Genomic DNA, 14,220 nt, shown 5'->3' with positions numbered 1-14,220 from the left:
AGCGATTCTCCTGCCTCAGCCTCCCAAGTAGCTGGGATTATAGGCGCCCGCCACCACGCCCGGCTAATTTTTTGTATTTTTAGTAGAGACTGGGTTCCGCCATGTTGGCCAGGCTGGTCTCAAACTCCTGACTTCAGGTGATCCACCCGCCTTGGCCTCCCAAAGTGCTGGGATTACAGGCGTGAGCTACCGCGCCCGGCCAAGACCTTTCTCTTCTAAAGTGACTGGTGATTTGCTGACCAGAGGCGCTTGTCATGGGACCCGGGAGGGAATGCATCATTCATCAGAGTCCATTCCCGTGGTGCCTTCCGGCTATACGGAGAGGGACGCGCAGTTGGGTGTGTGGTGCTGGATGAAGGGATGAAGGAGGACTGCTGCCTCTAAGGTGACCCTAAAAGACAGGATGACAGAAGCGATCTGGGGTGGGAGGAGGGAAGAGGGAGGCGAGGTGGCTTCTGTGAATCTCAGCACACTTTCCACTCACAGAAGTGGAAAACTGAATCTGTGGGTCGGCGGAACTGGAAACCAGATCTTTTGCAGGACGCCCTGGGGGGATGGCATGTAGCCCCCCAGAGCCGTTGGCCACGGGACGGCCTCCTCGGGCGCACGGGGCAGAGCGGGCCAGCGGGCGCGTGCCCGACACGTCCACCGGGCACTGCCCCCTCCGGGCGCGCGCCCGTCCCGCCGACCCGCCTCGCCCCTCGCCGGGCTCGGTGGACCCCGCACCCGGGCCCGCGCACGCCCCCTCCGCCCGCCGGGACCCCGGGCCCGCGCACCCCGCGCCCCCTCCCCTCCCGGCGGGCGCGCGCGCTGGCTCCCGCTCCCGCTCCCGTTGGCGACAGCGGCGGCGGCGGGGATTGTTTTTGTTGTCGTTGAGGCCGGAAGAGCCGGAGCCGGGTACCTGTCCCCGGGCCGGGCGCCGCCGCCGCCCCCTACCCAGCGCCCGCGTCTCCGCGGCGCCACCCCAGCGCCAATATTCCGGAGATCAAGCGTTACGCGGCGGCGGCGGCGGCGGCGGCGGGGCCCGGAGCGGGAGGCGCCGGGGACCGGGGCGAGGCGGCCCCCGCCGCCGCCATGGAGGCGCTGGGACCCGGTGAGGAGCGAGCGCGGGTCGGGGCGGGACCGGGGACCCGGGGCCCGGGGCGGGCGGCCGGGACTTTCGCTGCCCCGTCGCCCCGCCGGGTTTGGGCCGCCAGGCCTCGGGGAAGGGGACCCGAGCTCCGCAGCACGAAGCGGAGGGAGCTGACCCGGGCCTGGGGGGCGGTGACCGCGCCCCAGCCGGCAGTTGGGTGGATCCTGAGGTCCGCGTGGGAGGTTCGGGAAGGTGACCCGCTCCGCCGGGCGAAGGCCACTCTTGGCCTCACGTCGGGGAGATGATTTGTGCCCGGGATCGCGGCGAGGGTAGTTTGGGCCTCAGAAGGGGCGATCCGCTACCCAGTGCGCGCGGAGGCCTGGCCCAGACCGGGAAAAGGGCCCCGCCGCCTGCTAGCAGCCGGTAGTCCTGGTTTGGGGCCGCGCCCCTGTTTTTCTTTGCATTGGCAGACGGTCCAGAGCCTTCAGATGAGGAAGAAGAACTTCATCCAAACACCTCTCATGATCCCTGAAGGTCAAGGGACAAAATGCCCATCCTTTCTGATAGGCCCTGATGTCCCGAAGAGCATGGTTCTGTGCCTCTATCTGTTACTCAGTCTGTGTGTTAGTCACAGAGTGGTCCGGGCCAGCCTTTGAGTGACACAGGAGTTGCCAGCCAGTCTGCTCCAGCACAGGCTTCAGTGCCCTGAGTTCTCTTCTAATTGGGTTATGAGTGGTTGTGAGGATCAAATGAAGGAGAAAGTGCTTTGGAAACTGTAATTTGTTGTGGATATGGATGGCCTCTGGTTATTTCTCTCTATCCAAACCATAGGAACCATTCCAGGTTGTAACGAGTGCCCTGAGTATTGGGGCCTGGTGCTTCCACCTCAAAGCCCAACAGGTTTCTAATGCCTTGGCTAAGTAGCGCAGGGTTTAGGGGCTGTGGTGGAATTAACGTTAATATTCAAATCTTACCTACATAATGAACTAAGTCGTAGAGTGTTTCGTCTTTTTCATGCGTAGACAATTTGAGTTGCCATTTGAGTTTGGAAACTTGGCAGGTTTGTTTACTTAGCACTTGTTTGCATAGCTGAGTGATTAAACTCCACCCTAATTTGCTTCTTCAAGTATTGTTTAAAGGCCCTCATAATCAAATTTCATATGCCTTTTAAAAATAATTTGGCTTGCCGCATTAATATTATTTGATAAACTTCAGTGTATTATGCCAGGTTAACTTCAGGTATGTCCCCTGGCTAAAGACATGATCAGGTCTTTAGGAATGTAACAGACTTCCGTTCAAATTCAATGTAGTAATGTAATAGTTGTATGACCCTGGGCAAATTACTTAATTCCTTTGAACTTTCATTTTCTCATCTATAAATTGAGGGTAATAATAATTATGTTCTGTAAGATTGTTGAGAGAATGAAATGAGAAGTCTTACTATAGAGACTACTGCCTCAACAAATGTTTCTTCCTTCCCCCTAGTAATTCATAATTGAAACAACTGTTGCACTTATGAGCTGATATCAAAAGAAACTGTGTGGCCGGGCGCGGTGGCTCAAGCCTGTAATCCCAGCACTTTGGGAGGCCGAGACGGGCGGATCACGAGGTCAGGAGATCGAGACCATCCTGGCTAACACGGTGAAACCCCGTCTCTACTAAAAATACAAAAAACTAGCCGGGCGAGGTGGTGGGCGCCTGTAGTCCCAGCTACTCGGGAGGCTGAGGCAGGAGAATGGCGTAAACCTGGGAGGCGGAGCTTGCAGTGAGCTGAGATCCGGCCACTGCACTCCAGCCTGGGCGACAGAGCGAGACTCCGTCTCAACAAAAAAAAAAAAAAAAAAAGAAACTGTGTAACTGTGGGCATAAACTGAATTTCATGGAAAGGATCAACCTGGTGATGTCAGGCACTGCCCAGGGACTCTTTTTTGTTTGTTTGTTTGATTTTAGCTTTTGCAGGTTTGAGGATTTAGTGGTTTACTCAGGATTGTTCAGATTGTGGAAAATTAATTCTCACTAACCATATTTATAAGACACTAATGAATAAGCCAGAATGTCACATAGATCTTTTCTGTTGAGTGGAATATTTTCCTGTCTGCTCTCTAGCAAACTCCTTTTTTGGTGTTGCAGTACCTTGGAAACCCAACTAATAAGTAGCTGCCTGCTAAGCATAGAATCAGAGCAAAGGGAGTTGATCGTCCTGTGGGATGATTCATCCAGGTTGTTTTAGAACCTGGAGAATCATCCCTGCTTCTCTGGCAGAGCACACCTGGATCTAGTGCTTTGTGCCCTCCTCACTTGAACAGTCGCTGAAACCTTAGTCTAGTCTTATTCTGTCCGTCCCCGCCCACCGCCTCCCTGCAACCTGTTTCAGTTTCTGCCAATACTCAGAAATATAATTAATTAGATTACCACTTATTTTGGTAATATGTTGTTTGCAGTACATTATAGTTTGTAAAGTGCTTTTATAACTATTAGGTCATTTAATCCTCTGGGAGGTAGGCAAGGCAGGTAGCTATCCCATTTTACAGATGAGAAAAGTGAGGTTCAGAGAGGATGAAGTGACTTCATTAGGGTTTCAAAAGGCCAAATGATGGAATAAAGACCAGAGTTTGGGTCATTTGACTTCTAATCTAATCGTCTCCTCTTCATTAAGGCTGACTTCATCTGTTCTATGTTAAGTCATATCAGTTGCTCTTTCAGAGAATCCTGTTATCTGACTTGTCACCACGTTTTGGGGATACCCTGAAAATAAAACTCAGGGACCGGGCTGGGTGTGGTGGCTCATGCCTGTAATCCCAGCACTTTGGGAGGCTGAGGTGGGTGGATCACTTGAGGCCAGGAGTTCGAGACCAACCTGGCCAACATGGTGAAACCCCATCTCTACTAAAAATACAAAAATTAGCTGGGTGTGGTGGCATACCTGTAGCCCTAGCTACTCTGGGGTGGCTGAAGTGGGAGGATGGCTTGAGCCTGGGAGGCAGAGGCTGCAGTGAGCTGAGATCACACCTCAAAAAGAAACTCTGCCTCAAAACAAAACAAAACGACAGAAAACCAACCAAACAACAAAAAAACACCCCAGGGGCTGGGCACAGTGGCTCACGCCTGAAATCCCAGCACTCTGGGAGGCCGAGGTGGGCAGATCACCTGAGGTTGGGAGTTTGAGACCATCCTGGCCAACATAGTGAAACCCGTCTCTACTAAAAATATAAAAATTAACTGGGCGTGGTGGTGCGCACCTGTAGTCTGAGGCTGCAGCAGGAGAATCGCTTGAACACGGGAGGCGGAAGTTGCAGTGAGCCGAGATTGCGCCACTGCACTCCAGCCTGGGCAACAAAGCAAGACCCCATCTTAAAAAAAAAAAAAAAAAAGTCACCTCAGGGACCTTTGAGCACTAACTATGACTATAATATTTAGAAATGCAATTATAATAGCTAACATTTCCTGATCATTTACTATTGCAAGGCACTATGTTAAACCTTTTTTTTTTTTTTGAGACAGAGTCTCGCTCTATCACCCAGGCTGGAGGGCAATGGCGCGATCTCGGCTCGCTGCAGCCTCCACCTCCTGAGTTCAAGCAGTTCTCTGCCTCAGGCTCCCGAGTAGCTGGGTTACAGGTGCCCACCACGCCCGGCTAATTTTTGCATTTTTAGTAGAGACAGGGTTTCACCATCTTGGCCACGCTGGTCTTAAACTCCTGACCTTGTGATCCACCCACCTCGGCCTCCCAAAGTGCTGGAATTACAGGCATGAGCCACTGTGCCCAGCCTTTATGTTAAACCTTGAATACACATCATCTCATGGGATAGATGCCATTATTATTACACACGTGCCCATTTTATAAATGAGGAAACTGAGACGCAGAGAGGCCAAGAAACTGGCCCAACATCATGCAGTTAGGGAGTGGTGAGACCAGGATTGAAACCTAGGTAATTTGGTTCCAGAGCTTTAGCCACTGTGCTTTATTGCTTCCTTACATAGATAGCTGGCTAAATTCAAAGAAACCAGATTTTTCCTAGCCTTCAGAGCTGTAGAAATAAATCTCTGTTGTTTAGGCCAAATTATAAAAAAAAAAAAAAGAAAGAAAGAAAGAAATTAAAGAAAAAATAAATTAGCTTCTAGAATGAAAAAAATATATAATTTTCAAACTAAATCTTCTAAGCTTATTAAAAGAAATTATCACTCAGCTTCTAACTTTTCTCTTTGCCAAGGAAAGGAGATACAAATAGTATTTACTTTTTGCCACTTCTTAATCGTTTTCTTTCAATTCTTCTGCCTCTGCCTCTTTGATATCAAGTATTTCAGGTAAGAATACATACCACAAGATTATGAAGTATATTGGGAAAAAAAAAGTGCTAGGCTAGGAGTTAGGAGATTTGGATTCTAGTTAGCATTTAAACTCAAAGTCTTATTATGTCCTTAAGCAAGTCATTTGGTCCAAGTTTCTGTTTCCAAATTTCTATTATAAAGCTGTATTTCTTACAACTTTTTTTTCTTTTTTTTTAAGACGAGTCTCATTTTGTCACCCTTGCTGGATTGCAGTGGTGTGATCTCGGCTCACTGCAACCTCCACCTCCCAGGTTCAAGCTATTCCCTTGCCTCAGTCTCCCGAGTAGCTGGGATTAGAGGTGCCCACTACCACACCTGGCTAATTTTTCTATTTTTAGTAGAGACGGGGTTTCGCCGTGTTTGCCAGGCTGGTCTCAAACTCCTGACCTCAGGTGATCCATCCGCTTCAGCCTTCCAAAGTGCTGGGATTACAGGCATGAGCCACTGTGCCTGGCCTCTTACAACTTTATGAATGATACAGTGATTGCTTAAGTGTATCTTGAAATATGCAGAGTTGAATTATTTATATGATTTAATTGAGTTAATTCAGTATGTTCATCACCTCTCACATTATTTACTATTTACTTCTTGCCTTGTTACCTTGTTTGTAATTGTCTTATCAATTGTATTGATAGATCCTCCTATACACTAGAAGTAGAACTTAACTCCAGGCAATAAGAATACTTTTAGTGGGCCGGGCACAGTGGTTCATGTCTGTAATCCCAGCACTTTGGGAGGCCGAAGCAGGTGGATCGCAAGGTCAGGAGATCGAGACCATCCTGGCTAACATGGTGAAACCCCGTCTCTACTAAAAATACAATTAGCCAGGCATGGTGGCGTGTGCCTGTAGTCCCAGCTGCTGGGGAGCGTGAGGCAGGAGAATGGTGTGAACCTGGGAGGCAGAGCTTGCGCCACTGCACTCCAGACTGAGCGACAGAGTGAGACTCCATCTCAAAAAAAAAAACAAAAACAAAAAGAATACTTTTTGCATAAATTATGTGCTTTTGCTTCATTGAAAAATAATTGTCAGCTGGGCATAGTGGCTCATGACTGTAATCCCAGCACTTTGGGAGGCCTAGGTGGGCAGATTGCTTGAGCCCAGGAGTTCAAGACCAGCCTAGGCAACATGGCAAAACTCAAAACCTCATCTCTACCAAAAATACAAAAATTAGGCCGGGCGCGGTGGCTCACACCTGTCATCCCAGCACTTTGGGAGGCCGAGGCGGGCAGATCATGAGGTCAGGAGATTGAGAGCAGCCTGGCTAACATGGTGAAACCCCGTCTCTACTAAAAATACCAAAATTAGCCGGGCATGGTGGCGGGCGCCTGTAGTCCCAGCTACTCAGGAGGCTGAGGCAGGAGAATGGCGTGAACCCAGGAGGCGGAGCTTGCAGTGAGCTGAGATTGAGCCACTGCACTTTAGCCTGGGTGACAGAGTGAGACTCCATCTCAAAAAAAAAAAAATACAAAAATTAGCTGGGCGTGGTATCCCAGTTACTCTGGAGGCTCAGATAGGAGGATCAGTTAAGTCCAGGAGATCGAGGCTGCAGTGAGCCATGATTGAATCAGTGCACTCCAGCCTGGGCAACAGAGCAAGACCCTGGCTCAAAATAAGAAAAAGAAGAAAAGACGAAAGAGAGAGAGAGAGACACTTGAGGAGGGCGAGGTGGGCACATCACGAGGTCAGGAGTTTGAGACCAGCCTGGCCAAGATGGTGAAACCCCGTCTCTACTAAAAATACAAAAAATTAGCTTGGCATGGTGGCTGGCGTCTGTAATCCCAACCACTTGGGAGGCTAAGGCAGGAGAATCTCTTAAACCTGGGAGGCGGGAGTTGCAGTGAGCCGAGATCGCACTACTGCACTGCAGCCTGGACGACAGTGCGAGACTCTGTCTCAAAAAAAAAAAAAAAAAGGGAAAGAAAGAAAGAAGAGAGAGAGAGAACAGAAGGAAGGACGGAAGGGAGGGAGGGAGGGAGAGAAAGAAAGAAAGATAATTATCATTTTTGTCTTTAGATTCTACCTGGGATTATTGACACCGTTCAGTTCAACATTTATTGAATTCTTACAACATGATGGCTGCTGCATTAGATATTGAGAAGATTAACAGGAGGTTCATTTATTACAAGAGTTTGTAATCTAGTGAAGTAGACAGAGTAACTTAACAAGTGGTTTCTTATACTTGCTCTATGGGTTCCCCTATAGAGACAGTCTTTTGAACACAGAGGAAGGATCCTCTAGTCTGGGAGAATCAGGAAAGGCTTTCCAAGGAGGTTACATCTAAACCAAATTCTAAAGGATAAGTAGAATATCGTGGGAAAATGAATAATTAATATGTAAAATGATTTTTAATACTTTAAGTGTTAGAATATGGTAATCTGTCACCACAAATATCATAAAGTATTTGCTCTAATTTTCCTAAGTGATGTTGGACCAGAACAACGTCTTTTTGTTGTTGTTGTTTTAGACTGAGTCTCCCTCTGTTGCCCAGGCTGGAGTGCAGTGGCGCGATCTCAGCTCACTACAACCTCTGCCTCCAGGATATTGATTTGATGACAAACTTATCATCATTCAGTGATGTACCTCTGTGTCAAACTTAGATATGTAAATATACATTGAAATGTTATATTAACTCTCTCTTGCATGAGAGAGTATGGAAGGTTTTTTTTAACTTATGGAATCTTTTCTTTTTAAAAATAGTTTGGAAAGATTACTCTGTCTACACCAGGGTTACTCAACCTCTTTCTCAGCACTATTGATATTTTGGACTGGGTAATTCTTTATTGTGGGGGGCTGTGTTATGCATTGTAGAATGCATAGCTGTATCCTGGGTCCTTTCCACTAGACGCCAGCAGCACCCCTCAGGTTGTGACAACCAAAAATGTGTCCAGATATTTGCCAAATGTTTCCTGGGGAACAAAATTACCCCAGGTTGAGAACCACTGGTCTAGACTGTACATTCTTTGAAAGAAGGAGCTCTGTCTTCTTTCTGAATCCATAGTACAGGTTAGGTATGTTATAACTGAATAACTGAATAAATGTCTGTGGAATAAACTAGATCTTATGAACAAGAAATCTCAAATTGTCCAGGTTCTAAAAAGATCGAGTTATAAACAAGAAGGTCTAGCTTTATTGGTATTGTTTCACTATTGAAATTAGCAAATAAGTTGATAAATAGAGCTGCAGTTTAATCTTCTCCTATATGTACAATTTATAGTGATGCAGGCTAATTTGTGAGAGATTAATAGATCATTTCCAACTCTGGGGATGGTGGCTCCAGAGTTTAGAGATGATTTTTAAAATGCATATAATTTTATAAGTGTAGCTATAGAGCTACTAATGCTCATGCAAGATTTTATACTGTAGCCTATGCTTGAGAAGAATTCATCATTCTAATTTTGATGTCATTATATTAAAAATAATAGCAACATGGCAAAATATTTAGAAATCTAGAGAACCTTAGGTCAAAAGACACCCCAAATTCTTTAGAGTGCATACAGTGAATAATAAGATCTCAATAATTGCAGCCATCATCATCATCATCAACAGGAAGAATAAATAGTACAATAGGCCAAGCACAGTGGCTCACGCCTGTAATCCCAGCACTTTGGGAGGCCGAGGTGGGTGGATCACGAGGTCAGGAGTTCGAGACCAGCCTGGCCAATGTGGTGAAACCTCGTCTCTACTAAAAATACAAAAATTAGCTAGGCTTGATGGCGGGCGCCTGTAATCCCAGCTACTCGAGAGGCTGAGGCAGGAGAATCACTTGCAACTGGAAGGCAGAGGTTGCAGTGAGCCAGGATCAAGCCACTGCACTCCACCCTGGGTGAAAGAGCAAAACTCTGTCTCAAAAAAAAAAAAAAAAATAGTACAGCAAATGTCTTTCAATCTCTTTAGGACCTCCGGCTAGCCTATTTCAGCCACCTCGTCGTCCTGGCCTTGGAACTGTTGGAAAACCAATTCGACTGTTAGCCAATCATTTTCAGGTTCAGATTCCTAAAATAGATGTGTATCACTATGATGTGGATATTAAGCCTGAAAAACGGCCTCGTAGAGTCAACAGGTAAGGATTAGAAAGAGTGAGTGGATTTCTGTATGTTTTAAGTGCAGATAATTTATTTATGTATCATATTGTTCTCTAAAGTCATCCAACACGTAGGCTTTGTTATTCTCTAAGATGATAGGTTTCTTAATAGCAGGTTTACTGTCCCATACTTGGTTATCCTCTGTAGGCTCTAGCAAAGTGCTGGATATATATTATTAGTCAATCAGTAAACACTTATTTAATTATGAAAGAGAAAGGTCACTCTTTCATTGACCAAGGGTAGCAAAAATTTGCTGAAATAGGTGAAGACATTAGTGTCTATGGGAAATAGAACTAACTGGAAATTCAAATTTTTATTGTTATACGTTGGTTTTGGACATGAGAAAGATATATATCAATACAGAAGATTACTTACAGATGTTTTCTTGGGGGAAAAGAAAGACAGAAAAGTCATCTTGGAGTACTGAGAAAACTAAGCACAGAGAGAAGCTCTGGTTATTTCTAGCATTATCTAAGAGTGGTCCTGATGAGATGATGTAAGTATTGTGGTCTGTATAGCAGGAATTTACCTGGTGTGAAGACAGCCCTGTAGCAAATATTCTTACAGTGTGCTGAGTATACATCCACTTTCCTTTTCTCCGTTTCTATGCAGTGACATTCAGGCAATGTTTGATATTAAGATTCTTGCTTTTTTAAGATTGGTCTTTTCTGCCAAGTTAAATATTTTGCGCCACTTGATATTTTTCTCATATGGATCAAAATTTGGCTTTCTGGTATAGTTCATTCTCATGTAAACCCATTATTGGCTATTGTGTAACTGAGATCAATAGTAGTAGAAGTGGTGGTAATGGATAACATTGATCCATTCAACAGATATTTTATTGAGTGTTTATTTTGTGCCAGATATTGTCCTATGCTCTGGGAATTCACCATGAACAAAACAGGCAAAACTTTCTACCTTTGAGGAGCTTATATTCTAATGGGGAAGACCAAAAATAAATGAAGAAGCAAACAAAACATATACTTTGTTAGTTGGTAATAAATGCAATAAAGAAAAAGAAAGTAGAGATGGAAGATAGGAAATGAGGATAGGATGGGCCACTGAGATTTATATATGAATGAATATATATGTTTGTGTATATATATACACACACATATAAATGCATATGTAGATATACACACACGTATGTATATGTATATATGTATGCAAATAGCTAGGGAAAGTCTCACTGAAAAGTGACATTCGACCTAGAGGAGGTGAGGGATATCTGCATGAAGAGTGTCCCAGGCAAAGTCCGAAGCTTGGTGAATTCAAGAAACAGTGGGCCGGGCGTGGTGGCTCATGCCTGTAATCCCAGCACTTTGGGAGGCTAAGGCGGGCAGATCACTTGAGGTCAGGAGGTTGAGACCAGCCTGGCCAACATGGTGAAACCCTGTTTCTACTAAAAATACAAAAATTAGCCGGGCATAGTGGCATGTGCCTGTAATCCCAGCTACTTGGGAGGCTGAGGCAAGAGAATCACTTGAATCTGGGAGACGGAGGTTGCAGTGAGCGGAGATCGTGCCACTGCATTCCAGCCTGGGCAACAGAGGGAGACTCTGTCTCAAAAAGAAAAAAAAGAAAGAAAGAAAGAAACAGCAGATAATTCTGGATTGCTGGAGCAAGTGAGTGAGTGGGGGAGAGTGATAGGAGATGAGTTTGGAGAAATTTCAGAAGGCCTCTATCATGCAGAGCTTGTAGAGGCATTCATAACACTTTGTTATTTACTCTGGTTAGGTGAGTTTTAAATACTAAACCCACAACATGACTAGACAAATCTAAGACATGACTAGCTTATATTTTTAGTGGATTGCCCTGGATGCTGTGCTGAAATTGCACCCTAGCAGGTAAGGGTGAAAAGCATGGAAATTAATTAGGAGGCACCTGGAATGATTCAGGTGAAAAGTAATGGTGGTTTAGATTTGAGTAGTATAATTGATAGTGATGAGAAGTGGTCAGATTCTGCAAATATTTTCACAGTAGTGTCAATAAGATTTACTGATGGATTGAACATGTGGTGTGAAGGAAAGAAATGAGTCATGATTAATTCCAGGGTTTTTGTCCTGAGCTAGTGGAAAAAAAGGAGTTGTCATTTATTAGATGGTGAAAACTGCAAGAGAAGCAGAAGCAGGGAGTAGCAGATCAGGCAACCTGTGAGTTTTGGACATTAGAGTTGAGATGACTATTAGACATGCTAGTGGAGGTCGGGCGTGGTAGCTCGTTCCTGTAATCCCAGCACTTTAGGAGGTTGAGGTGGGAGGATTGCTTGAAGCCAGGAGTTTGCAACAAGCTTAGGCAACATGGCTAGACTCTGTCTATATTAAAAAAAAAAAAAAAAGCTGGGTGCAGTGGCTCACACCTGTAATCCCAGCACTTTGGGAGGCTGAGGTGGGTGGATCATGAGGTCAGGAGATCGAGACCAGCCTGGTCAATATGGTGAAACCCCATCCCTACTAATGATACAAAAATTAGCTGGGCGTGGTGGTGTGTGCCTGTAGTCCCAGCTACTCAGGAGGCTGAGGCAGAAGAATCACTTGAACCTGGGAGGTGGAGGTTGCAGTGAGCTGAGATTGTGCCACTGCACATCAACCTGGATGACAAAGTGAGACTCTGTCTCAAAAAAAAAAAAAAAAAATTAGCTGGGTACAGTGGCACATGCCTGTAGTCCCACCTACTCAGGAGGCTGAGGCAGGTGGATCACTTGATCCCAGGGGTTGAGGTTGCAGTGTGCCATGTTGCACCACTACACTCCAGCCCAGATGACAGAGTGAGACTGAGTCTAAAAAAAAAAAAGAGGAGGTTGAATACAGTATTAAGATTGGATTCAGGGGACAGATCCAGGCTGGAGACAAACATTTGAGAATCATGAGCTTACTGGTGATAAAGCCATGAGACTTGATGAGATTATGTTGAAAGTGAATGTGGGTGGAGAAAATAAGACTCCTACGCTGGGTCTTGAGGCACTCCAATATTTAAAGATTTAACTTAAAGATTAAAGGCGATGAGGAAGTATCAGGAAGATTGGCATGGAGAGACCACTGGAATAGGAGAAAACCAGGGGAGTGGTGCTCTGGAGGCAAAGGAAGAAGACGTTTTAAGTTGGAAGGATGGATTTTCTAATGTTCAAAGAGCATTGAATTTAGCTATATGGAGCCCACTGGAGGACATTGATAAGAGTAGTTTGGTAGAGAAAAAGCCCTCCTTGAGAAAGTTCAAGGGAGAAAGGGGAAGAGGAATTACAGACAACTCCTTCAAGGGATTTTGATACAAAAGGGAGCACAGAAATAGAATGTTCACATGAGGAGAAACTGAGGTTAAGAAAGTTTAATTTTTTTTTTTTTTTTTTTTTTTTTGAGACGGAGTCTCACGCCCAGGCTGGAGTGCAGTGGCCGGATCTCAGCTCATTGCAAGCTCTGCCTCCTGGGTTTAGGCCATTCTCCTGCCTCAGCCTCCCGAGTAGCTGGGACTACAGGCGCCCGCCAAATCGCCCGGCTAGTTTTTTTTTTTTTTTTTTTTTGTATTTTTTAGTAGAGACGGGGTTTCACCGTGTTAGCCAGGATGGTCTCGATCTCCTGACCTCGTGATCCGCACGTCTCGGCCTCCCAAAGTGCTGGGATTACAGGCTTGAGCCACCGCGCCCGGCCTTTTTTTTTTTTTTTGAGATGGAGTCTCACTCTGTCACCCAGGTGGAAGGCAGTGGCATGATCTTGACTCACTGAAACCTCCATCTCTGGGGTTCAACTGATTCCCTTCTCTCAGCCTCCCAAGTAGCTGGGATTACAGGCATGCACCCCCACACCTGGCTAATTTTTGTATTTTTAGTAGAGACAGGGTTTCACCACGTTCGTCAGGCTTGTCTCAAACTCCTGACCTCAAGTGATCTGTCTGCCTCGGCCTCCCAAAGTGCTTGGATTACAGGTGTGAGCCACCACACCTGGCCCAAGAAAGTTTGATTTTTTTTTTTTTTTTTGAGACGGAGTCTTGCTCTGCCGCCCAGGCTGGAGTGCAGTGGCCGGATCTCAGCTCACTGCAAGCTCCGCCTCCCGGGTTTATGCCATTCTCCTGCCTCAGCCTTCCGAGTAGCTGGGACTGCAGGCGCCCGCCACCTCGCCCGGCTAGTTTTTTTGTATTTTTTAGTAGAGACGGAGTTTCACCGTGTTAGCCAGGATGGTCTCGATCTCCTGACCTCTTGATCCGCCCGTCTCGGCCTCCCAAAGTGCTGGGATTACAGGCTTGAGCCACCGCGCCCGGCCTGATTTTTTTTTTTTTTTGAGATGAGAGAAATTAGAGCATGTTTGTATGCTGAAGGGAGTAATCCAGTAAAGAGGAAAAATTTGATGATTTAGGAGAGAAGACAATTTTTGGAATGATACCCATGAGCACATCAGAGTAAATAGGCTTATTGTGGGTCAAGCACCATTCTAAATACTCTATGTGTTATACCTAACACTGTATAAATAAATAAATACTCTGTGTATTTGCTCAATTAAGACAACCACTTTTTAAGGGAAGTAATATTATTATTGTCATCATAACTTTACATATGAAGAAATGGACATGTGAAAGATTAAGTGACTTGTCCAAGGTCATGCCGTTCTGCCACTTAACCATTGTGTGACCAGGGACAGGTCACTTGCCCATTCTGAATTTTCTTTTTTCTTTAATATGAGGACCGTAATCATTTTCTTATTTGTTTTACAAGGTTGCTGTGAAGATTAATTAAGGATAGAGGGGAA

The 14,220-nt window shown here is 45.6% G+C and overlaps 1 protein-coding gene across 8 annotated transcripts in view; it reads left to right on the top strand.

Moving 5' to 3' along the window:
• The first annotated feature begins 292 nt into the window (after positions 1–292).
• LOC117092889 (protein argonaute-4) overlaps positions 293–14,220 on the top strand; it is a 53,383-nt gene continuing 39,455 nt past the window's right edge. For 5 of the 8 annotated variants that reach the window (XR_004440949.1, XR_004440951.1, XR_004440950.1 and 2 more), the window contains exon 1: positions 540–1,093. Coding sequence is in view for 3 of the 8 variants with exons in the window: in XM_033227133.1 (XP_033083024.1) it covers positions 555–1,093 (539 nt within the window). In the remaining 5 variants the exon portion in view is untranslated. Of the gene's footprint in view, positions 386–539; positions 1,094–9,296; positions 9,463–14,220 lie in introns of those variants that run through there. The other 3 variants (XR_004440952.1, XM_033227135.1, XM_033227134.1) reach the window with 2 other exon arrangements.

This window comes from Trachypithecus francoisi, unplaced genomic scaffold, assembly GCF_009764315.1.
Source record: "Trachypithecus francoisi isolate TF-2019V2 unplaced genomic scaffold, Tfra_2.0 Lachesis_group12, whole genome shotgun sequence".
Classification (NCBI taxonomy): Eukaryota; Metazoa; Chordata; class Mammalia; order Primates; family Cercopithecidae; genus Trachypithecus; species Trachypithecus francoisi.
The sequence above is the reverse complement of the archived record's forward strand: the minus strand, read 5'-3'. Positions and strand labels throughout refer to the sequence as shown.